The 27478-nt window shown below is 36.9% G+C and overlaps 1 protein-coding gene across 5 annotated transcripts in view; it reads right to left on the reverse strand.

The window, feature by feature from the left end:
- PATJ (PATJ crumbs cell polarity complex component) overlaps positions 1-27478 on the reverse strand; it is a 359039-nt gene that overhangs the window by 146610 nt on the left and 184951 nt on the right. For all 5 annotated transcript variants that reach the window (XM_081486637.1, XM_081486635.1, XM_081486634.1 and 2 more), the window contains exon 28: positions 15004-15200. In XM_081486637.1, the coding sequence (XP_081342763.1) occupies positions 15004-15200 (197 nt within the window). The remainder of the gene's footprint in view (positions 1-15003; positions 15201-27478) is intronic.

The following is a 27478-nucleotide window of genomic DNA, read 5'->3' on the forward strand; positions in this document are numbered from 1 at the left end:
TTATCACAATGCATAGAGGTAAGGCCTGAAAACTCTGTTAGGCTTTTGAAATCCCTAATGCAGTATGTAGTTCCGCAAGACTGTACCTTTCTTCTTGTGCAAACAAGCTGCATCCTGAGCTGCAATATATGCTTACTACAACTTTTTCATTATAGAAATAAACAAACATTGACCACCTTTTGAACTTTTTTCTAACCCAAGCCAAAGGAAAACAGTTAAAATATTTCATCCTTTCAGAATGTAAGTGATCATTCAGATTATCTAGAAATTGGAAAAGATATTATTTTCCATTTACTTCCAGTAAACTGAGAAGTTGAGAAACTAAGTGCTTTCCCAAAGTTTCAAAAGTGACTCAATGATATATGGAAGGAATAATAAATTATTTAGATATATCTTTATCTTTGATACTATCTAATAATGGTAGAAAGAACTTTCCTTAGTACTGACTTGGTATTCCAACTCCCTCTAAAGAATCTATTTATTATGTTAAAATCTGAGATGTACAACTCTTCCATTCAAGGGTAACCATATTTTTAAATCTGGGACAATCCAACAATCCAATTTATACATGTTGTTCGCACTATTTATAGTGTACCTTCTTTCAAATGTAACCCAGTTTGGATGATAAATAATTTTTCCCACATTCATCCAGCCATGACTATGGGAAGTATATTTTATGCCACTTCATCTTGATTTCCATATTACTAAGTGAGAAAGCCAGACCAGACTGGGGATGTAGTAGAGATTTGGGGGGTTGTTGCCAGCACACAACCACTTTTCTTTAGAAGGGATGGTCCTTCAAACCTTCCCATCACAAACACCATCCATCATGAGTGACAGTCAAGTTAGTATTGCTTGTCATGCCACTCCAGGCTAAAACTGGGAGTCATATGACACAGGCCAGGACCATCAAGATTCTCTCCTCTGAGGGGTGTTTAAACTAGGGCTAAACCACATGCAACAATTCTCTACTTCTCTTTTAGCCTCCTGTAGCCATAATATGCCACATGGATAAAGGGATAGGAAAAGCCATCACCTTCTAAGGCCCCCAGGCATCCTGATCTTTAGGTTCTAGGAGGAACACACATACCATTCCAATAAATTCCCCTTCTTTGAGGTAAATTGCCTTGAGCTAACTTCTGTTCTTTACCATTGAAAAGTCTCTACCAATACACTATAGGGGACTTCTAATTTCTAAACATTAATTTATACATCCAAGTGTGACTCTATCCCCTAGTCTTAAACTCTTTCAGATACACAGTAATTTACCTTGGCATTCAGAAGGGGGAAAAAAGACAAAGGGAAAAGGCTTTCTGTATACAGGAGATTTTTACACTCTTGACCTATAATTCTGTTTTTTTCCATCTGTGTTTGTCTTTCCTAATTACTGGGTGTGTGCATGTTCAATCATTCAGTCATGTCCAACTCTTTGCGAACCCATGGGCTACATATAGCCCACCAGACTCCTCTGTCCATGGAACTTTCTAGGCAAGAATACTGGAACAGGTTTCCATTCCTATTCCAGGGGATCTTCCTGACCCAGGGATTGAACCCACGTCTCCTGTGTCTCCTGCATTGGGAGGCAGATTCTTTACCACTGCATCCCCTGGGAAGCCCTCTGACTACTGACAAAAGGCCTTTCTGAAATCTTCCACAGGGTCAGTAACTTCTTTCTCAGTTCCATGATCCTTGGTCCCAGAATGACACAAATATTTTATCATGGGTAAGTTAGCTCACCTTCCCAGGATCTGAACTTCCAGCTGAATGAAACGGCATTCAGGAACAACTTAACAACAGTTCTAGATACTGAAAACAATAGCCCCAAATAAGAAACATCTGTATTCATAAAACTTATTTATAAAAAACCTGAACAAACTTCTTTTTGGCCAACAAGGATATAATAGGTTTTCATTTTGATCCATATTTCCCATCATGAGCTGGTTTCTGCTACTATAGCTGAGCCAGGGGAGAGGGGGTCGGGGGGAAGAGGAGTCGTGGTGAATAAAAAACACTGATTTGAGGTAAACTCTCTATATTTAGATACTAGAGATGGAATACTTAATTGCAATACTTTATGTGTAGTTTATAGAAGAAGTAGTATTAGGGTTAATCCAGCAACAATTCAGCAAAAATAAACAGAAATGCTTTTGTTATACTACATAAACTTTCACTTTAGAGGTCCTGAATGAGATTTGTTTCAATAAAAGTATTCAAAAATATCATGAAGAGATAGGTTTCAATTACTCAATTTTCCAGAGTTAAATTGAACATGAATCTAAATTTATACTGGAGAGTAAGTAGCTCAATTAAATCTATTCAAAAATGTACCAAATTGGAAGTAAAAGTTAATTAGCTTTGATTTCTAAGCTTAGGTTAGAAATATTAATTATACAAAAATTAAAATGTAGTTCAAGCAACAGATTTGCCTGAGGTTTGAATATCACGTTAAAATATACTCAACAACACACCCTTTACCCATGCTTTTATTAAAGTAGTATGATTTATTATGAATAGTAATAAATTATTATTAAAAATTGAGTTATAATTTAGGTAACTGAAATTGCTGATGAAATCTGAGCATCCTCCCTAATTCACTTTTAAATATATTTTAAACTTTACATTTCAAAACATTATCTATAGGTTAACTTTTCTTTAATAAACGCTCTTACTGACTTTAACACAAATGTAGAAAAAAAACAAATCCTAAGTGTTTATAACTTGATGGATCTTCTTATGGTTTAATTTTTAATCTAGCATTTCCACTTGTAAGAATTTATCCTAAAAAGATTAAAGACAGAGGTGTCAAAATAATTATCATGGCTATAACTTATAATAGGAAAAACTAGACATTCATTAACAAAAGGTGTATTATATTTGTCTTCAAACATCAATAAATGGAAAATTGTGTCATTAAAAGGAGGTAAAGGAGAATGATACAGATCTAAATCCATTGCCATATAAAGGTAACATTATAAAGTGAAAATGACCAAACACCATGTAACCTATTTGTCACATTATTTTCATTTATGTAAAAAATTTCTGTCTAAGTCTAAAGAAAGCTCTGTAAGGATCTCAACTGTCAACGATGATGGTATCTTTGACTGGTGGGATTTAAGGTGATAGCCAGTTTTTTTATATTTATATTTTATAACTACTTTGCAACAATACCACTTATAAGAGCTCACAACATACAAAGCATATGCACTACGCATGTATATACACGCATATACATATGCCTTAAATACATTCTTTCACACAAATCAGTAGAGGAATGCATTATTATCTCATTTTACAGATGGAAAAATTCAGACTTAATGAGTTTTAGGAACTTGACCACAGTATTTAGAACCAGTATTTATAGCCAAATCTGTTTGAGTCTAAAACCCTGTCCTATTAATAATTAGAAACCATTCCTAAAGGTATGGAGATAGGGGGTAAAAGTCACAGGATATGAAAATTTTTCTGCCTGTTTTTTAAAACTTTTGATTTTGTATTGGGATATAGCTGATTAACAATGCTGTGATAGTTTCAAGTGAACAGTGAAGGGACTCAGCCACACATATACATGTATCCATTCTCCCCCAAACTCCCTTCCCATCCAGGCTGCCACATAACAATGAGCAGAGTTCCATGTGCTATACAGTTGGTTGTCGTTTTTAATCCTACGAAATTTTAAATCCAATTAACAGGGCCTCACAAAATAGAAATTCCAGACCAAGAAATATTTCAAAAAAAGTATAATAGATATGTGTCATACCTATCAATTTATTCATTTATTCAACAGTCATTGTGCAAGCGATGAGGAAACAGGAATTTTCATTACCATCATTACCACAGCTGCCATGTATTGAGCATGAAGTATGTTCTAGATACCCATTCTCGGAACGTCACTTTACTGGAATTTCTTTTACTTGATCAGATATGGCTCTTGCACAGATATACCTGGTACTCTAGTAAGTGACATGGTCTTGGACACAGATAAATGCATTGCCATGTGATGGATGTGGACATAAGGCAAGGGATGATCATCTCTTCTTGGAGGTGGGTGGGTGGGTCTTGTGCAATCTTAGCAGGCCTAGGGTGAACGGAGGGGCAGTAAGAACACCAGGACTGTGGAAAAGCTATTCTCATATATGAAAAGATACGCAGGTAGGAAACTGTAGGTCTCTTCCTAGGAACCATACATACAGCTTTGGGGGTAGGGTATAGACTAACAGAATAGAGGTAACCAAGTCCTGTTCAAACAAGACTTTATAGAATATTTTTCCCTTCCAAAAATCTTGGTCACTAGCCCCCATGAAAAACCATCCTCACTTTCCAAACCACTGCTTTCAATTTTGCAGGTGGGAGAACTGCAGGGAAGAAAGGGGCAGCAAGGCAAGAATGGAACAGGGAGGACAACTGCCACTCACGTGAAAACACAATTTCACTGGAACGAAAAAGTATTTCTGAATAAATTTCACATTGATTTCTTTTCCTCAAAAGACAAAATAATACATGTCAAGCTCTAATAACTTAATAGTTTGAGCAAAGGAACAGGTTTTAAGGACTAAGTTTAATGAACACAGTGCTGAAATAAGGTCTTCCATGACTTCATTTAATCTGTTTCTTGTGAAGTATAATGTTCCCAAAGGAACACATTCGTTTACAAGGCTAAAGCATGAGATTTATTTTCTCTCAAACAGAACGAATTAAATCGAAATACTTTCTGAAGGCAAAGTATAATAGCTTGTAGTTCACATTTCTCTAAATTTGATATACTGGGAAAATAGTAAAAGATACTCCTTTGAATCCTATACCCTAACACTATAGAAAAATATTGACTTCAAGGAAGCGAGCAGAGAAATGTGTTTATGTGCTTCTCTGATCCCCTAGAGGAGGGCACAACAAACCATTCCAGTTTTCTTGCCAGGAGAATCCCATGGACAGAGGAGCCTGGCGGGCTACAGTCCATTGGGTTGCAACGAGTCAGACACAACTGAAGTGACTTAGCATGCAGCACATGCACACGCTGCTCTGATTCTTAGTGTTTCTACGGAAGCTGCCCTAGTTGCTATAGGCTGGTTCACTTGACCAAATGAAGTAGGTATCTGTGACTAACTTTGTATTATCTGCAGAGCATAGAACGGAATGCATGAATGGAGTCAGAAGTATAATCTGCTTCTAAGGGCTCATTAATATTGCAGAGGAGTCATTCTTTCCTAGGATGCTGAGGCATTACATCCTATCTCTATTAATGTCACATAAGTGTCATATCTTTTTGCCTTTTCATACTGCTCAAGGGGTTCTCAAGGCAAGAATACTGAAGTGGTTTGCCATTCCCTACTCCAGTGGACCATATTTGGTCAGAACTCTCCACCATAACCCATCCGTCTTGGGTTGCCCTACATGGCATAGCTCATTTCACTGAGTTAGACAAGGCTGTGATCCATGTGATCAGTTTGGTTAGTTTTCTGTGCTTGTGGTATTCATACTGTCTGCCCTCTGATGGGTAAGGATAAGAGGCTTGGGGAAGCTTCCTGATGGGAGAGACTGACTGTGGGGGAATCTGGGTCTTATTCTGATGGGCAGGGCCATGTTCAGTAAATCTTTAATCCAATTTCCTGTTGATGTGTTCCTGTGTTCCCTCCCTGTTGTTTGGCCTGAGGCTAAACTATGGTAGGGGTAATGGCAACCTCCTTCAAAACGACTTATGCCCACACTGTTGTATTCAGTGCCCCGACCCTGCAGCAGGCCACTGTCGACCCATGCCTCCACCAGAGACTCCTGGACACTCACAGGCAAGTCTGGCTCAGTCTCTTGTGGGGACAGTGCTCCTTTTTCCTGGGTTCTGGTGTTCACATGCTTTTGTTTGTGCCCTCCAAGAGTCTGTTTGCCCAGTCCTGAGGAAGTTCTATAATCAAATCCCACTAGCCTCCAAAGTCAAATTCCCTGGGAGTTCTTAGTCCCTTTGCCAGATCCTCAGATTGGGAAATCTGTTTTGGGTCCTAGAACTGTCTTAACAGTCCAAGAATTTCTTTGCAAGAATTTCTTTGGTATAATTGTTCTGCAGTTTGTGGGTCATCTGTTTGTTGGAAAAGACCCTGATGCTGGGAAAGATTGAAGGCAGGAGGAGAAGGGGATGACAGGGGATGAGATGGTTGGATGGCATCACCGACTTGATGGACATGAGCTTTAGCGGGCTCCAGGAGTTGGTGATGGAGAGGGAGGCCTGGTGTGCTGCTGTCCATGGGGTTGCAAAAGTCGGACACAACTGAGCAACTGAACTGAACTGAACTGAGTCACATAAGTAAATAGGATCTCAAGTGAACAGTGACCTGGGATTCCTTCTTCCAAGAACATCAAGTACATGCTAGAAGTTGAGACTTCCCCCAAACTAGCAAGGGCCAGCTTAATAGTTGCTTCTTTCAAACACATGATCTGATTAGCACTCTACTCCAATTACCTATGCTACTAGAATTTTTTTCTCTTGCCTTCAAAACATTTTCATTGCTGTGTCTATCTGATAAAGAACTAGCATCCAGAATATTTCCAGAACATATAAATAACTCCAAATTCAATTCAATTACAAATAATAATAATAATAATTTAAAATGAGGAAGTCACTTGAATCAACACACCATAAAAGTTTCTATGGAAAGAGAAAAGATAGATGTTTGGGTAATACAGGTGTACACAACTGTCAAAATTGTATAGATAAAGCCTGTGCATTTCATGTTATGTAAATTTTAGCACATAGACGTACACACACATGCCTATAAAAATAATAATATTCTGAGTAGGGGTGGATATATGAAGCTATAATTGATACCTGAATGACAGTGTGTTGGTAATTGTTGAGTTATGTGATGGCTATACAAAATAATTTCATTATGTTATTCTGTTTACTTTGTAGATGTTAAAAAAAACCCAACTTTTCTTAAAGGACAGAAAATATATATGGGTATACCTCCTCAGGTAACATTTTCCATATCTTTTGATTTTTAACATTCAAACTTCATGGAATCTATATTTCTCTCAATATAATATTTTTTCAGTAAATCCTTATCTTATAAAGAAAAAAATTTTATCTATATCCCTCAATACAAAGTAAAAGATTTTAAACAAAAAAACTGTGAGGGAAAAGGTCAAAGTTGCATTTCAAGTACAGAATCACAGTGAGATGTTTTAAGCCACACACTCAGCGTCAACAAGGAGAATGTACAGCATAGATGTTGGCAGAGCTAACGGAAGCCATGGTAGTGCATACAAAGCAACTGTGTGTTAGCAACCATAGTGTTTGGTGATTCTGAAGTAATTTTAGACACTTCACATCCTAACATGATTATTCTTACCTATATATAATATCTTTGTATATATTATACTATAATACTTTAGTTGTATTTTAGGAAAGTGATGGGGGGTTTGGGGTTGACATATAATGCATAATTTTTCCTCACAGGATGTGAAATTGGCACAAGTCTACTGCTTTCGGTGGAACATCTGATTTTCAGGTTGGAATACTGATTTTAGACCTACCTCTTACAAACTATGGGCTTCCCTGATAGCTCAGTTGGTAAAGAATCCACCTGCAATGCAGGAGACTCCGGTTCGATTCCTGGGTTGGAAAGATCTGCTGGAGAAGGGATAGGCTACTTCACGCCAGTATTCTTGAGCTTCCCCTGTGGCTCAGCTGATAAAGAATCTGCCTGCAATGCGGGAGACCTGGGTTCTATCCCTGGGTTGGGAAGATTTCCCTGAAGAAGGGAAAGGCTACCCACTCTAGTATTCTGGACTGGAGAATTCCATGGACTATATAGTCTGTGGGGTCACAGAGTTGGACATGACTGAGCGACTTTCACTTCACTTACAAACTATAATTAAAACACACATACATGACCCATGTTTGTGATGAGTTCAAGCAGGTGTTTGATATTGTTAGTAAGTCAAACCTGGAGTAAGAATTTCATTAACACTTTTCTTTCAAGCTTTGTGCCTTAAGATTACATGGTCTTGAGCATAATGCCATTTTAAATTCTTGATCTTTTAGTTATCCTTCACATTGCTTAAATATTGTAAATATGCAGAATGATGACTTTTTGACTCATTTTGAGAGAACATAAAGTATCTCATTCCTGAAAATTTATGAGTAAATTTGGAACACCTTGTGGGTGAGCAGTGGTTATTCTTACAGCAATGTGTGATGAAATAATGTCATAAGGATGAGATAGTTAGATAGCATCACTGACTTAATGGACATGAACTTGAGCAAACTCCAGGAGATAGTGGAGGATAGGGAAGCCTGAAATGCTGCAATCCTTGGGGTTGCAAAGAGTCAGACACAACTTAGCAACTGAACAACAAAGAACAATGTCATAAATCATCAGAGATTCAAACTGCAAAATAAATAAAGAAGTAAATAAAAAGCCTGCATGGTGACTGTAAGAAATTTTAACTATAAGAATCCCATGGACAGAGGAGCCTGGCAGGCTACAGTCCAGAGGGTTGCAAACAGTCAGATATGACTGAAACAACTTAGCACACAAAGCAAAATATAGGAAAAAAAATTATATGCTGAGGCTGATATAAGGAAGCACTTCTCCATAACCAAAGAGCATATCTTTCCAGCCTGCATTTCAGCATGACCATGAGTGGGGCTGGAAGTGAGTGGGGAAGAAATGGGTAAAAGGAGGGACCAGGAACCTGGACAATTACCCTGATATGGAATGTATGAGTCCAAGGGAAAACTGCAGAAAGGAGAGTCTGAAGAATCACTGCTGAAACCCACTTATTCCTTTCAAATGTCACCTTTCTTCCCGTGTACATTCTTCTGCCTATTTTTTATAAGCTTCCACAGTAATTGAGTTCCTTTGAACATCCTCATTTTTACTTTTTTTCATGCCACTTTCCCTCCCTAATTTCAAGACAATGTGGCTCACTGTAGTGATCCCACTTAAAGCTTTTGTGGAGCAATACTGAGGACTGCGAAAATAAAAATTAAATGATTGCATTCCTCTAAAAGATCAGTAAGAATATAGAGTTTTATCCTAAATATTTCAGCAGCATAAATATAAGGATGTATGACCATATAATTCAAAACACTTCCCCCAGCAAGCCAGAGAAAGAAACAAAAATGGCAAGAGTAGAGCTCAAAGACTTCACTCCAGGAAACACAGAAAAGAACCAGGCCACTCAGTATGAGTAAGGTCTTACAGAATATTTCTTATAGCTGAAATAAAATTTTAACTCTATAATGGCACTGAGGGTGAAAGCTCTTAAATTATAAAGCATAGAGGAGCTCTCAAATCAGGCAAGAATAACCTCAAAAAATATATATATATTTTTCTTCTTTGGTTCTTGAGAGATGGGTATAATTTCACTGACTGCAGTCTTCTTTTAATGAATTCCAAGCAGCATTAAATTTTAAGAAGATAAAAAGAGTAACAGGGTATTGTATCATGAAAAATTATCTCAGATATTCTAAACTAGCAATGGGTTAACTGCATTAATCTAGATCAACCAAAACTACAAAATGATGAGAAATTCATGATTATCTTCCAGAATCATTATCCATCCAGAACTAAACTTAAGAACATAGCCTTAGAGTCTGAAAAGTTTTCATATTGATTCTGCCCTTCATGTTTCAGTTTCCTTATCTGTAAAATGGGTACTAAAATAGCATCTACTTTTGTTTAAAAAAGAGAGAGAATGCTTGTAAAGAATTTAGCAAAGCCTAGCAGATTATAAATGCTCAGTGTCAACTCAATTCCCAATATAGCTCCCCTACCTCTGATTTCTTTTAATAAACTCATCTTTTTGTAACTTAATTTGGATGTAATATAATGGATTACTTAGGGAAGATAATCAAGCAAAATACAGATAAGTATGAGTTATAATGTTTTAATGACAAGGGAGACTGCACTTGAAAGAAAGGAAAAAGATACACACTTCTGGGATCCCAGGACAATTTTGTGTGTAAAGCTGACCACTCAGCCAACGCCACATTCTTCTGTTGACTTTCCGAGCTATGAATTAGGCTGCATACAATTTTAAGAGTCAGAAAACGGGGTAACTTAAGCTTTGCATATGTGAGGTTATATTCAGGACTTGCTTACAGTTTCTGTCAGGACGATCAACTCATTTTTAGCAGCTTTATTGAGATATAATACATACAATAAGTCACATATTTAAAAAGTAAACTTTGATGTATTTTGACACTATTGCCACAATAAAAAATGTTTATCAACTTATTTTTGTATTTTTAGCTATTATAAACCTATTTCTGTTAATAAAACTGTTGGAAAAATCATTTTACTGCAATTTTGAAATCCTTTACTCTTCTTTCTGGTCCTCAAACTAGTATTTCCATGATGGGATATTTTATTCTGTGAGATATCTTAGGGCATAATTAATGCATTAAGAAGCATACTTTAGAAAATTACATTCATTTGTATGGTAATAATCTAAAGCACCCAGTCTAAGATGATGGAAATTTTTGACTGTAAAATAGAATCTTATCTATGGATGTCTAAAACCTAGTAATTTATTCACTATAGTGTACTTCTAAATCACATCTAAGTCTTCTGAAAGATTTCAAAAATAATTCACTGGCAACAAGTGAAGGATCAACCTTTTGGACTCCAGCACCCTCAGACAGGAGTTTGTCATAAAGCACCTACATGTACCTGAGTCAGTCATTTAATGATTTCAGTTTTTTCCTCTTATAAAATAAGTATTACTAAACAAAAAGATCTGAGTTTACCTATAGTTCTATGTCTTTATTCTTGGCAAAGAATAAATACTTGGCAAAGAATAAAATACTTTTTATTTTCAATGGTTCTTAAATAAACCATTATACACATACAAAAATAACAAGATTTAATTTAGGCTATGCTACAGGTAAATATCACAAAGGGAATGAACTTCCTCTGTCTTGAAGGGTGTGGGAGCCAGACACGCAAGCCCATCCACTGCACACTTCCAAATGCCACCCACGCTGTTCCTTCTGGCTGCTTCCCTCACCTGACAAATCATTCCAATCCCCACATGGCACTATCAGCTCTCTTCCCACACTTGCCCTGTAGGGAAGATTATAAATAAATCCTATATTCACAAGACAGCACCATGCCTGGGCCTGTGTATTTTCTGGGACTAATTGCTTAGGGAAAGCCAATACTCTAGCAAGTCTCATTCCAGTCTACATGGTAATTATATGCTAATGCATTTTGAAATTAATTCAGAACCCCCACACTAGCATCCTAGTAAAGGAGAAAGAAGCTGAGATTTAATCACATTGTCTTCTGGGGGCTCAGTGTAAGATTTCTTTTATACATGAACTGAGCCATCAATCGGCAGAACTTGCTGACTGCTCTTACACTGTAATGATGCAGTCCTACAGCAACAAAACTGCTGGCGGGTGTCATGCCAAAAATCAGTCATGGACAGGGCTCGGGAAGAGATGCAGAATTTCTCACGTCCAGTAAGCTACAATGTATGTTTGACCATGCTCTTTTCTACTTCCTATAAATTAAGTACATCTGAGGGCCTAAAAAAGTCAGATCAACCCTAAATAAAAGGGGGCTGTGAGCAAAGTAATAAAGATAACAGCAAAGCAATTATGAGAAGTAATACTTGCAAATAGTAGAATTGTAAGATTGATCAAGACATGGATAACTTTACCTCAACTGACAAAAATAAATGAAGTGTGGATGGGTAAGCAAATATACAAGATTTGCTCTAACCCGGTAAGGATGATCTAAAAGCCCACTGTAAATGCCTCCTTCGTGATGCAGTCTCCTTTGACAACATCTAATACACTGCATATCCAAGAACAGCTACTGTAACACTGGCTTCTGGCTTTCCTGGTACTCATCATAACATCAATGCCTTATTCTCAGTTCAAAAGCACATTGGATTTGATATTATGTTATAAACGAATTCTTCACATATCATACAGAAATGACTGAAATTTTTTCTCAGCTATAAAAAGAAACCAGGAAAATGTTTCCCACATGAATTTTTTTACTGTCATCCCTGACCTAGAAGCCAGCAGCCCATGAGAAGATGGCTTATAACTGCACAAGAATCCAGTCTATGCATTTTTCTACTCTCAGCTTTTCAAGATGCTGCATGGAGCTACTGAAGAGTATGATAGTTTCCCTCTGGAACATACTTTTGGAGATAAATACATTAATATAAAGAAGCTAAAAAGAACTGAAACCCACAAATCCACATAAATTTTTTTATAAATAGTTATCAGTTGAAATGTATTATGGTATTAGTAAGTGCCAAGTGTGGTGGCAAAACGTGACCTCTCTTCTCATTAATTCTTATAACACTCTTTAAGGTTGAAGCTACACAATCACTAGACTGTGAGCTCTATGAGAATAGGATGATGGATTTTCTTCACCAATGTAAAATCAGCACCTTGCTCCTATACTTCCTTCTACACAAAAGATGCCTAGTAAAGTATGTGAAAATGAACAAAAAATTTCCATTTGATAAAGAAGGTAACTGAGGGTTAGAGAAGATAAATAATCAAAAATGTGTGATGCTAGACTCTGTATTCCAACTTTTAATTTAATTTTATTTTACTTAAATAAAAGACTCCGTGGAGAGTATGGGGGGGGATTAATTTATTGCCACGTTTAATCTTCTCATTCTTTTAATCTCTAAATGAAGATAAAATTACTGAAGAGCAACAAGAGGACCAAATTCAGAAAGTCAAAGGAGAGAATAGGAGGGGTCTGAGAAAGCAAGATGCTAATATCCTTTTTTACTCAGGAGAGCTCTTCTAGCTTCTAGCCTAGATAGAAAACAGATACCTGAAGTTTCTGTCTTTAAGAGAGGAAATGTGATCTGATTAATAGTCAACCATGTGCCCTACACTATATTAAATCCCTTTTGAAATGCAACTAATAACTGAAAGAATTGGAATAATTAAAGTAGGTCTTGCTAGTCTAGCGCTCTCTGCCCTGCACACAATGTTGACTTTACTGTATGGCCTATGAAACACTCTCATCACCCTGCAGCCTTAGCTCATCTATTTCCTCTATCTAATAAAATGTCAGACACAGAAATATCATACTACTTCTCATCTCGGTCTGGATCACATCAGTCACTCCATCTTGAGTCTTAATAAGGCAGAGAAAATAGAACTAGAATAGTCATGTTCCAAATGATAGCTTTTGGAACATTTCCATGTACCACACGAGACAGGAAATAATGCATTTAGGTGTGCATAATACAGCAGTATGATTTAATATATATGGTTTCCTAAAGCCTAGGGTATCATAAGTCAGGATTCTCATGGATCTAAACAGACAGGATTTGCCGGAAATACTGTGGAGAATGCAGCATACTTCAGTTGCTAGAGCACAGATCTTGGAGCCTAGCAAGCCTGGGTTCTTAGCACTTAGTTCTGTTACTTATGCAGTTTTCTTATCCAGAAAATTGGGATAATAACAGTATTTACCATATAGGATTCTTAAGAATACAAATGTGTTAGCACATAGGTAAAACGCTAGGGATAACTGAGTAAACTAGCCTTTACTTTCATCATTATTACCACCACCATCACTTTAGTTTTGTTTATGAAGAAATCTCTAAATGAAATGAACTTGAAGCAATGAATTATACTGGTTAATCCATACTAATACCATTGATTTTTATTTACTTGATGATTATGCTAGTCAATACTACTACCCGATGTGGGTCGCTTTCATAATGCTATATTACAAACAACAAGAAAAGGAATTCCAGGAGTGACTTCTTGGTGAAAACAGGTTTCAAAATGGGGAGAAACTACCAAGGCTGGGAAGACAGAGGGTGATACTAATGATCTTAGAGTTGTGTCTGAACAGCTTTGACTGTAGATATTATTAGGCAAGTCACATTATAGATGACTATGAATTCTATTCTGAGTAGAGTCTGAAGAGGAAATTATAAAATGAAAAATTAGTAAGGCCTCATGTGAAGTAAGCATCTGACACTCAGCTCCTGTCATTCAGCTCCCCTAAATGTTCAAGTATTGGAGTATTTTATCCAAGAGGCCTTAGAGCACACTGGTTAACAAACAGCTAAGAAGTCACTGCCTGATACTGAATCCCAAAGCCTCGTTTACTTTGCGACCTCACCTCGTTACTTTGTGACCTCAGTAAAGCTATGTCTGGTACCAAGTACATATTGCTGATTTTATTAAAATCTTTTTTTTTAATTTTTGTTGTGCAACAATCTTTTATGTCTCTTTTCTTCCTTGAGACTGTGAGCTATTTTAATGAAGGGACTGGAGTATTCATCTCTTTTTTGGTATCCAGCCCTAAGAGACACTCAAAAAACTGTTAGTTCAATTAATGAATGATTGAACTGGCAAATAAATATAAAAATAAGACAAACTCAGAACAGAGACCCCAACTTTAAGCTTACAAATATGAGAATAACCTTTTCAGATTACTGATGAATCATCTGGAATAGTAGCAGAGGATCAGTCCCCTCCCTAACTTCTCTTTTCTCTCTCTTGTTCCTAAATAAGGAACTTATGTGATTTTAACCACATTACCAACTTCACAGATATTAACCAATCCTTGACAACCAGTTCATAAGATTTTGTTGGCTGTAACACCTTCCAGAAAAACTAAACAACAACGGCAACAAAAACAAATGTTATACTTACAGTTAATTCAGAAGCTGAAGAAGATTTTGTTAAATACTAATAATATCAGATTAATACACAAATTAGTTTTGAATCTTTTGGAATTTATATTCAAAAACAAGCTCTTTTAATAAGTTTTCATGAGATTTTACTTCAAGGCCCTTAAATTATTTTGTGAGATTAGTCTTTCCTCAAGCAGTCAATAGTAATTGTAAGCAACAATATGATTTTTGTTCTTACTTGGGAAAATGGTAACAAATAGTTGAAGAAAATGCTGTTTATAACATTTTACCCTTTTACTTCATCATCTTGTACACTATCCTCTATATCCAATCATCTCACTCAAACAAAAATTAAGAATACACGCCCCTCACCTCCAACAGTTCATCTCCAATACGCATTCGTCCATCCATGGCAGCAGGTCCTTCGGGGTTAATTCCCACCACAAATATGCTCATGCGTGACCTGTCTTTGTTACCAGCGAGGCTGAGTCCAAGTCCATTCTTATCCTTTTCAAGTTCAATAATGTGCAGTTCTCCAGGCAGGTCTGCATATCTTTGCCTGATTTTTTCTAATTAAAAAAAAGGTTAAAAAATTAAATAGAGCACCTGAATCTATATTATCAAGGCATTGGCATTTCCCCATTTTTACTGATGCCTCTACAATGAATTGTCCCTTCTTGTAAGTGAAGTACTTGAGGTCATTTACAGCCTTATATACAAGTTACAGTTAAAGATTATTTGATCTCCATCTAAGAAGATGGCTCCCCATAAAACCTTCCCTGACTGTTCAGGTTCAAGGGCTGGCCTAGATTTTCTACACATTTTCTTACCTAAGAGAGTCAACATAATGTGGTGGAAAACCGGGCCTCTCTGCACTACTTGCTCCCCTTCAAAAAAAGAACAAGGGAAACAAAGAATATATACTGATCACCAGCTATGTGCCAAGCAAAGTGTTTGATCTGTTGGTTGAACAAAACAGACATGGATCTACTCTGTTGGACCTGTAGTCCAGTAGGAAAGAAAATCAACCATTAACTCTAAATAATAACGTTTCTTTAAAGTATACAAAGGGTACAAAACAACATTGGGTGTTATGCGAGTAAAAACAAGGGGAATTAAGGATGTTGATTTAGCTGTCAGATCTGAAGTTAACACACACGTCTACCACTTACTCAGTGTCCATTAATTAATACATCATTTTACCTCTATGGAATTCCACTTCTTCATCTTTAAAATGGACATGATAATTCCCACTTCATGGAAGTTGGGAAAATGAAATAAAATATGAAGGACTTAATGGCTCATGGCTTATAGGTATTTTATAATTCTTCTATTTGATCTTCTGTTTCATCTTGCAACCTCCATTTTACAGCCTAAACTACCTATTTTAGGATGTGGCTGGTTATGCTTCACCTGTGCAATGCAACCACACTGGCAGGTCAGTGTGGCAAATAACACAGCTTTAAACATGCCTTGTACACCAAACAGCACCAGCTCAGGTCAGGAGTGCTAACAGCGCTCAAAGGCTTGCTGGTGACTCCATCACATGATGCAATCATATCATCAGCTGAAAAACCAAAATATCCTTGCAACTATGCTGGAACTCTCTATGCTCCAACACTAAGTTCACTGTCCTTAGAGGGAACCTTGCAAATTGAAAGCTTAACTGGAATAATTAGTGTTAAGGGGGAAGGGAAGGAGGACAGCCTAGTCCATCTCATCACTTTACCAGATATAACAAACACTGTCTTAAAAGAGAGTAGATAAATTTAAACTCATAAAGGCTATTTTGCACATAAATTTACATTGAAATAATTAATAATAAATGCTTATTTTAGAAAGAGGTTAAATTTGCCTACTTTATAAGGATTTTGAAGAGAAAAGAACTTTTACTGATCATGCTTATGAATAATAAAGAACATATTTTGCAAAATACAGTAAACTAAAGAACTTGCAATGTAACAAAACTGTCCTCCATATAGAAATAAAATTATCCCCATTAACACTGAAGTAAATAAACTCAAAGTGTTTTCATCAGTCAACTATTAAGAACAAGCCATTACGTCAGTACCTTAATTAATAGAGGATACAAAACACGTGTTACCATCAACATGCTTATATGACAAAGGAGAGGAAGCAAACAAACACAACAACTAATAAACAACTACAGCTATATAAACAGAAATTCCAACCACTCCACATGCTGGTCACTAAATACATATTAATCAATTAGTTAATTTAGGTCAGTGAATTAGCATTAAATTAACTGTAGTAGCAATCACTGGAAAACTTGGAAAACTCAGCAGTGGCCACAGGACTGGAAAAGGTCAGTTTTCATTGCAATCCTAAACAAAGGAAATGCCAAAGAATACTCAAACTACTGCACAATTGCACTCATCTAACATGCTAGTAAAATAATGATCAAAACTCTTCAAGACAGGCTTCACCAATACGTGAACCGTGAAATTCCAGACGTTCAAGCTGGTTTTAGAAAAGGCAGAGGAACCAGAGATCAAATTGCCAACATCTGATGGATTATTGAAACAGCAAGAGAGTTCCAGAAAAATACCTACTTCTGCTTTATTGACTACACCAAAGTCTTTGACTGTGTGGATCACAGCCAACTGTGGAAAATTCTTCAAGAGACGGGAATACCAGACCACCTGAGCTGTCTACTGAGAAATCTGTATGAAGATCAAGAAGCAACAGTTAGAACTGGAGATGGAACAACAGACTGGTTCCAAATCAGGAAAGGCGTACATCAAGGCTGTTTATTGTCACCCTGCTTATTTAACTTATATGCAGAGTACATCATGTGAAATGCCGTGCTGGATGAAGCACAAACCGGAATCAAGATTGCTGGGAGAAATATCAATAACCTCAGATATGCAATGACACCACCCTTATGGCAGAAAGCAAAGAAGAACTAAAGAGCATCTTGATGAAAGTGAAAGAGGAGAGTGAAAAAGTTGGCTTAAAGCTCAACATTCAGAAAATTAAGATCATGGCATCTGGTCCCATCACTTCATGGTAAATAGATGGGGAAACAGAGGAAACAGTGGCTGACTTTATTTTTCTGGGCTCCAAAATCACTGCAGATGGTGACTGTAGCCATGAAATTAAAAGACGCTTACTCCTTGGAAGAAAAGCTATGACCAACCTAGACAGCATATTAAAAAGCAGAGACATTGCTTTGCCAACAAAGATCCGTCTAGTCAAAGTTTTTCCAGTAGTCATGTATGGATGTGAGAGTTGGACTATAAAGAAAGCTGAGTGCCAAAGAATTGATGCTTTTGAAGTGTGGTGTTGGAGAAGACTCTTGAGAGTCCCTTGGACTGCAAGGAGTTCCAACCAGTCCATCCTAAAGGAAATCAGTCATGAAGATTCATTGGAAGGACTGATGTTGAAGCTAAAACTCCAATACTTTGGCCACCTGACATGAGGAACTGACTCATGTGAAAAGACCCTGATGCTGGGAAAGATTGAAGGCAGGAGGAGAAGGGGATGACAGAGGATGAGATGGTCCGATGGCATCACCGACTCGATGGACATGAGTTTGAGTAAGCTGCAGGAGGTGGTGATGGACAGGGAAGCCTAGCATGTTGCACTCCATAGGTTCACAAGGAGTCTGACATGACTGAGTGACTGAACTGAACTGAGCAATCATTGCCTTTAGAATTCTAAGACATGATATGGCTAGAAGAGATTTCTTGAAAGCAGCAGAATTTGAGAAGGTTTTTTTTTTTCCCTTTTTCTTTTCTTAATTGAAGTACAGTTGACATATAATATCAGTTTCTGGTATACAAAATAGTGATTCAACATTTATACACATGACAAATTGATCACCATAGTAAGTCTGGTAATCATCCATAGCTATTACAAAGCTATTACAAAGCTAAACCATACAAAGTTATTACAATATTACTGAACATAATCCCTATACTGTACATTATATCCCATGGCTTATTAATAACTGGAAGTTTGTATGTCTTAATACCCTTCACCTATTTTGCCCAACCACTCCCCACCTCTGGTGACCACCAGTTTGTTCTCTGTACCTGTAAGTCTGTTTCTGTTTTGTTTAGTTTGTTCATTTGTTTTTGTTTTGTTTTGTTTTGTTTTTAGATTCTACATTTGTATTTGTCTTTCTCTATCTGGCTTAGTGTAATACCTTCTAGGCCCATCCATGTTGTCACAAATGGTATGATCTTTTTTATGGCTGAATAGTATTCCATTCCATACCACATCTCTTTTACCCATTCATCTATGGATGGATACTTAGGTTGCCTGACTGTTGCAAATAAAGCTTCTATTAACTGAATTGTGTATATATCTTTTTGAATTAGTTTTTTTGTTTTTTGGATATACAGGAACGGTTTTGAATAAGTTACAGAGTTTGGTTATGTGAAGAAGAATTCTGGTGGATTGAATGGCAAGGGTAAAAACTTCCATGCAAAGGGATGAGGAAGGGGATGTGAAAGTCCATCTGGCTTTGAACTGAAAATTGTTTAAGTTAGTGGGTGGGTGACAAGAAATAAGAGTGCAAGGTTAAAGAGTTAATTGATAGTTTGTTTACAGAAATAGTATTCCAATTTAGGGATTCTGCAGAGGTACCTTAAGGTACTCTGGGGATGGGACCTTGAAAGGACACTTGATTTAAGACCTGTTCTTCCAGATTCAACCAGAGCAGTTATGCTTTCAACTGTATTGTTTATCGGATTTCTAGGGTAAAATAGTTAAGAAATGATACCACAGTTAAGGAAACAAATAAAATAAAATTTTAACACATCTTTCTCAGAAAGTAATAAAGCAGAAGAAGATTAAAAAAAATAAACTGAAGACTGACAACTCAATAGGCTCAAGGTATTGTATTTAAGAGAATGTCACATCTGACAGAAAATACACATTTTGGGGAGGAACACACAGAACAATTACAGAAACAGACTGTGTATCAGACCATAAAAGAAACCTCAATAAGTCTCGAAAAAATCAACATCATATAAGCTGTCTCTTTGGACATAGCACATTAAAACTATGAAAAACTGTAACAACAAAAAATAACTAAAGTTCTCATCTGTTTTGACATAGATTAATAATTAAAATAAATTAATATTAATAGTAACATAAAGAGATTTTGTAAATAGTGCTGAATGAAAAGGAGGACAAACAGAATGGGGTCAACGCATTATATAATACTATTTAGGTGGATTAAGATTCTGCAAAAAAAACACAACACATATTTTGGAAGTTCATATACAAAAATACAAATAGCTAACACATTAGAATGGTTAATTACAGCGGCTGGAAAGAGATAGGAATAAAAGGGAGCAAAGAAAACCAAACAGGGACTCCCAGCTGACCAATGACAGTAATATGCTATGAAAGAGTATATTTAATGCAATCTCATGCCCCTGGGAACTGAAAAAAAAGAATGAGCTGAGAAAGGTTTTAGTGTTAAATTAATATAATAAGACTTCTAGGTTCCAAAATTTGTCTGACTTGTTCAACCTTCTGAGAAAAAAAGAAATAACCTCCATAACCATTAACTGTATATTCAACTGCTTAGATGTGCAAATGATTAATGATCCTCCTCCAAATGAGGATCAAGAGGGATCCTTCTTTGGTAAAAAGTGGCTCTATCACAACTGATGAACAACCCAAGTGCTACAAAAGGTGAATCTCTAGCAATACATTCTTGTCACAGAATAGAAAGAGCAAGGGCTCTCGAGTTAGAATTCAGTTCAAATCCTTAGTTGAGGCACTTAACACCACTAGTTTCTTGGACAAATACTGAACCTCTACAAATGGCAGATTTCTTATTCGTAATAGGGCTCTTAGCTTAAAATGGATGTTAACTAAAAATTCCTGGGACATAGACTCCAAATAACATTAGGGACTGGTTTGGTCATGATTTCATCTTTATCATTCAGTTATGTTGAGGTTTTAAGTTAGTTTTCAGTTGGTGCCAAAGCTACTCTTTTCTTCTTTGTCTGTCTTGAGGAAAACTGAGACTTGTGAAAGGAAGCAGTGGTTCCCCACGATGGAATGAAGGAAGCAGGCACGTTGCCCTCCAACGGCAATCAGGAGAGGAAGGGGCTGACTTCATTCTTTTCCAGACTCTCTTATTTGAGTTACTTATATTGAGGAGTTCCAAGGACAACTGTGTGAGGTGCAAAGGAATGATAGCACTGTTTCCAGTGACTGTCCCTGGTCCGAAGGCCACTGAGGGGGCTTTAAAACTGTGTGTTAGTCAAGTGTGAAATTAAAACCCTTTCCATAGTTTCAGTTTGGGAAGATATAAAAGATCTAGAGGTGGACGGTAATCATAGTTATACAACAATGTGAATGTACTTAATGCTACTGAACTGTACACTTAGAAGTAGTTAAAATGGTGTATTTGTTATGTATATTTTACCACAATTAAAAAAACCAAAACCCTATTTACAGGTTTAAAATACCCTTCAGAAAGCTGGTTCCCTCATTAAACATTCCACCAGGAGACTAAGTTGTAGATTTGTTATCCTAATATTTGAAATGGGCAGCCCTATTATTCTGGCCAATTTTTTTTGTTATGACACTAGCATATTCCCATTTTTTCCAATTAACAAATATTGATTGTATCCAAATTCATGTCAGGCTTGTGCTGTGAAGGGCACACTACAGAATTTCTTTTCAAGGGTATTAAAATCTATCATTGAAGACAAGCATACATATCAGTAATTCTAATTCAGAGAGAGAAAAACTGTGAGAGAAACACCAGCAGCTGAAGTCACCCATCCATTTCACTGTATCATCTGGAAAACCAATTAATGTCTGCAAATGACAATGAGTATTATTAATAGTCTAGCCAATTCTCATCCTATTGGTCAGATATACCTTCTATTTCATAATGCTCAAACCTCATTTTAGCTGTCGTTTCCAATAACCCCACATCCAACTTATTCCAGCTTTATTTGCCTATAAAAAGGGTTATTCAGCTTTCCTTGACTTTTTTAAATATTTCAAAAAATAATTAGGAGAAAAGGGTAAGATCAACAGAATAAAGCTCAGTTAAAAAAAAAAAAAAAAAAACAAATCCCAGAACAATAAAGAGCTGAGCATCCTTGAATGGTTTTGAAGTTTTAGTAATAATTTATTGGGGACCTGCTAAGTTGCAAAAACTATACTAAAAATCATTCTATAAATTTTCACCATTTATGCTAAAAACCACCCTATCACGTAGAAATGATCATCTCTGCATTCAAGATATGGGAATAAGATTCTGATGTTGAATAACTTGCCAAAGTTTACCCAGCTGGAAACTGAAACAATAAGAATGCAAACCCAGTTTTGTTTCTCTGTCTTCATGGTACTATCTGAAAGTATCTTTTTAGAATTCTTTCTTCCTATTGCCCTATCCTAGAATATAGACCCCACAGTTTCTTGTATATCCTGCTGTCTTCTGCACTTAGTGCCTGGCATACATTAGGGGGTTAATACATGTTAATATATGCCTGTTGGAAGCATAAACAGATGATTTCTAACGTCCTCAATTGCTCTGCCTACACTTCGGCCATTGCTCCAAACAATGCTACATAAAAATCACCTGAGACCTAAAAGCATTAGACACATGCGATTTGTTGCAAAGACAATGAATTCTTTAATGTAAAGGAAGTAGAAAAATGACTTGTTTCTTCTTTGCATTTATACACATAAGTAACAGAATCCATTAGGACTACTAGAAAATCAAAGTACTATGTATACATTATCTTTAAAAAATCAACTCTATTAAACTGAAGAAGCTTAAAAAGCAAAAAAGATTGATAACTTTATCTTACTTATGTTCTCTCTCTCCCCACCCTCTCTCTCTCTCTTTTTTTCAGTGCATTATAAAACAGGAAAAGCAGTAAGACAATGAAAATGTCCAATGTTCTATAAAAACATATGATCTTTAATTTTTAGTTAAATTTGTATTACCATTTTCAGGCTTCAGAATTTGATCTATGTTTATTCAAATCCACAGCTACAAAGACCTTAAAAGATGGCAGGTCTAACTCTTCAGATAAATTAATTGCTATGTTTCACCACATCAAAAAACCAGAGACTTTTAAATCAGGCAAAACAAGCTACATTATTGTGTAAAGCTGCCTTCTCTTATTGCACAGCTCCATCCAATTTATAAATAAAGAAATAAGACTGAAGAAATGAATACAATGCTATAATGCTAATTTATAGCTAGAAACTAAAGACCTACAAGACTTTTTAGAACTAACATCCAAAAAAGATGTCCTTTTCAATATAGGGGACTGGAAGGCAAAAGTAGGAAGTCAAGAAACACCTGGAGGAACAGGAAATTTGGCCTTGGTGTACACAGTGAAGCAGGGCAAAGGCTAAAAGAGTTTTGCCAAGAAAACATACTGGTCATAGCAAACACCGTCTTCTAACAACACAAGAGAAGACTCTACACATGGACATCACCAGATGGCCAATACCAAAATCAGATTGATTATATTCTTTGCAGCCAAAGATGGAGACGCTCTATACAGTCAGCAAAAACAAGATTGGGAGCTGACTGTGGCTCAGATCATGAACTCCTTATTGCCAAGTTCAGACTTATATTAAAGAAAGTAGGGAAAACCACTAGTCCATTCAGGTATGGCCTAAATCAAATCCCTTATGATTATACAGTGGAAGTGAGAACAAATTTAAGGGACTAGATCTGATAGACAGAGAGCCTGATGAACTATGGACAGAGGTTTAGGGTTAGGTAGAGGAAACAGGGATCAAGATCATCCCCAAGAAAAAGAAATGCAAAAAAGCAAAATGGCTGTCTGAGGAGGACTTATAAATAGCTGTGAAAAGAAGGGAAGCGAAAAGCAAAGGAGAAAAGCAAACATATACCCATTTGAAGGCAGAGTTCCAAAGAATAGCAGGAGAGACAAGAAAGCCTTCCTCAGTGATCAATGCAAAGAAATAGAGTAAAACAATAGAATGGGAAAGACTAGAGATCTCTTCAAGAAAATTAGAGATACCAAGGGAACATTTCATGCAAAGATGGGCTCAATAAAGGACAGAAATGGTAGGGACCTAACAGAAGCAGAAGATATTAAGAAGAGGTGGCAAGAATACACAGAAGAACTGTACAAAAAAGTTCTTCATGACCCAGATAATCATGATGGTGTGATCACTCACCTAGAGCCAGGCATCCTGGAATGAGAAGTCAAGTGGGCCTTAGAAAGCATCACTACGAACAAAGCTAGTGGAGGTGATGGAATTCCAGTTGAGCTATTTCAAATCCTAAAAGATGATGCTGTGAAAGAGCTGCACTCAATATGCCAGCAAATGTGGAAAACAGCAGTGGCCACAGGACTGGAAAAGGTCAGTTTTCATTTCAATCACTAAGACAGGCAATGCCAAAGAATGCTCAAACTACCGCACAATTGCACTCATCTTACACGCTAGCAAAGTAATGCTCAAAATTCTCCAAGCCAGGCTTCAACAGTACATGAACCATGAAATTCCAGATGTTCAAGCTGGTTTTAGAAAAGGCAGAGAAACCAGAGATCAAATTGCCAGCATCCGATGGATCATCAAAAAAACAAGAGAGTTCCAGAAAAACTATTTCTGCTTTATTGACTATGCCAAAACCTATGACTGTGTGGATCACAATAAACTGTGGAAAATTCTGAAAGAGATGGGAATACCAGACCACCTGACCTGCCTCTTGAGAAATCTGTATGCAGGTCAGGAAGCAACAATTAGAACTGGACATGGAACAACAGACTGGTTCCAAATCAGGAAAGGAGTATGTCAAGGCTGTTTATTGTCACCCTGCTTATTTAACTTCTATGCAGAGTACATCATGAGAAACGCTGGGCTGGAGGAAGCACGAGCTGGAATCAAGATTGCCGGGAGAAATATGAATAGCCTCAGATATGCAGATGACACCACCTTTATGACAGAAAGTGAAGAAGAACTAGAGAGCCTCTTGATGAAAGTGAAAGAGGAGAGTGAAAAAGTTGGCTTAAAGCTCAATGTGCAGAAAACTAAGATCATGGCATCTGGTCCCATCACTTCATGGGAAATAGATGAGGAAACAGTGGCAACAGTGGCTGACTTTATTTTGGGGGGCTCCAAAATCACTGCAGATGGTGATTGCAGCCATGAAATTAAAAGATGCTTACTCCTTGGAAGGAAAGTTATGACCAACCTAGAAAGCATATTAAAAAGCAGAGACATTACTTTGCCAACAAAGGTCCATCTAGGCAAGGCTATGGTTTTTCCAGTAGTCACGTATGGATGTGAGGGTTGGACTATAATGAACGCTGAGCACCGAAAAATTGATACTTTTGAACTGTGGTGTTGGAGAAGACTCTTGAGAGTCCCTTGGACTGCAAGGAGTCCATCCTAAAGGAGATTAGTCCTGAGTGTTCATTGGAAGGACTGATATTAAAGCTGAAACTCCAATACTTTGGCCACCTGATTCAAAGAGCTGACTCATTGGAAAAGACCCTGATGCTGGGAAAGATTGAGGGCAGGAGGAGAAGGGGATGACAGAGGACAAGTTGGTTGGATGACATCACCAACCCAATGGACATGAGTTTGGGTAAACTCTGGGAGTTGGTGATGGACAGGGAGGCCTGGCGTGCAGCAGTCTATGGGGTTGCAACAAGTCTGACAAGACTGAGTGACTGAACTGAGTGAAAGACTGAATGAATTTTGTACTTCAATTTTTTCTTTACCAAATTATGTTAAGTTTCTCCAATAGCATCTTAAAGAACAAAAATGACTTTCAATTTCTCTCTCATTAAAAAAGCTATCTTTAGAATCCTCAAGTTATCATAACATCTCCCTACATGAAAAAAAAATCACATTTCGTCATGAATTCATCATTCATCATCGAATCCTTCCCACATTTTTGTAAACACCTCCATTTGCAGGCAAGCTGGACTGTCATTGAGAGAAGTTAGGTGATCTGGCCAGAGTTGGGGCAGGTTTACTAAAGAAAATAAGAGCTATGTACTCTCACAACACAGCTCTCTCTTAGATTAGAAGAATTTTAAATAATAAGAGGCTCTCTTAAGAGAACTCCAACAATGCCAGGCTTTAGTCCTAGATTATTTGCCAGGCTGGTTACCTAAAATTTATCCTCAGAGCCTATAAATGAGAATCATGACTGGGCTCCACCAGCAGATCCTAAGCCAGCAAATATGGAAAATTTTAGAAATAGGGTTAAGTTTTCTGTGTAACAAGATCCTTAGATGATTCTCATGGGCAGCTGGGTCTGTAAATAAAAGACTAATCTCCCATGCAATTGCAAAAAATTTTTTCTACAGCAGTCATGACAGTCAACCATAAAGTTCACAGACACCAAATTTAAGACAGCCTTTAAATATGTCCAACACAGAACTAATCTAATATGGAGATTATCTCTGGCTCTACAATTATACTTTAGGATTAAATGAGAGATTCGTCTTGACTATACAATCAGTTCAGTTCAGTCATTCGATCATGTCCAACTCTTTGCGACCCCATGGACTGCAGCACACCAGGCTTCCCTCCCGGAGCTTGCTCAAACTCATGTCCATCTATTGACTATAAAATATTCCATCATAATCTATTATAATTTACTATAATCTATAATTATACTATATATAACATATAAAGTATACTATAATTTAATTATAATCTAGTATAATCTATTGACTATACAATAGATTACTTTGAAATCTGAATCTCAATCTTTCTCCTACACTCCTAGGTTGCCTCTCTCCTTCTCCAATTTCAAATGTTTTCTGTAATTTCCATTACCAATTGCTTCTACTTTGTGGGTATAATAAATGTTGAAGCAGAATTTCAAAAGGGGAGAAGGGAAAAAAAGTTAGTGTTTGGGGGAAAAGTAAACTTGAATTCTCATCTTTGAAAAGTCAAGAAATCACAAGCAAGTTCACTAATTAAGAATTTAAGAGAGAAGTCATAGCTGAGGTCTTTCTGTGTATGGCTGAGTCAGCACAAACTGTTCTACAGCATAAGACTCTACCTCAGTACAGGGGAACCCCATATTGCCTGGCATCTGCTCTAAGGGGTACTGGGATGCATTTCCATGGCAACCAGTAGATGGGAGAACAGATATGTGGAAGAGGCAAGGTAAAAAGAGAATAGTATTTTAAAAACATATTCATTTCAGTTTCACTAAAAAAAATTGAGGAGGGGTAAAAAGTATTATTTTATTTCATGTCAGTGAAGTTTTCCTCTAAAATTAAGAAATCCAAAGAATTCATACTTTGTTTCCTATACACAAACATCTATCCACCCAGATAAATCATGGAAGTACTAGCCTTTAGTAACATATCCATTACTGGTATTTCCTTTTTTTTTTTCATTTCTTTTTTTTATTCTTTTATTTTTTATTTATTTATTTTTAATAAATTTATTTTAGTTGAGGGCTAATTACTTTACAATATTGTAGTGGTTTTTGCCATACATTAACATGAATCAGCTACGGGTCTACACGTGTTCCCCATCCCGAACCCCCCTCCCACCTCCCTCCCCATCCCATCCCATCCCTCTGGGTCATCCCATTGTCCCAGCCCTGAGCATTTGTCTCATGCATCGAACCTGGAATGGTGTTCTGTTTCACATATGGTATTTCCTAAAAACGTTTGCAATAGTCAATCTTTACATTGATTTTTATTGATTTCCGCAGTGTGTTAGTCCAGTGGAAGCAGTTCCTATTCCAAATAACCTAGACATCTTCCTTTTCTAAATACAAATCAAAGATTAGGAGATACATAACTCCCTTCTTTGGGCTCCAGGTGTTAGTATCCCTGAATGAACATCAGACTAGAATAACAAGAGAGAGACAGAG

Source organism: Giraffa tippelskirchi, chromosome 5 (assembly GCF_054371585.1).
Source record: "Giraffa tippelskirchi isolate mGirTip1 chromosome 5, T2T-mGirTip1v1.2.pri, whole genome shotgun sequence".
In the NCBI taxonomy this organism is placed as follows: domain Eukaryota; kingdom Metazoa; phylum Chordata; class Mammalia; order Artiodactyla; family Giraffidae; genus Giraffa; species Giraffa tippelskirchi.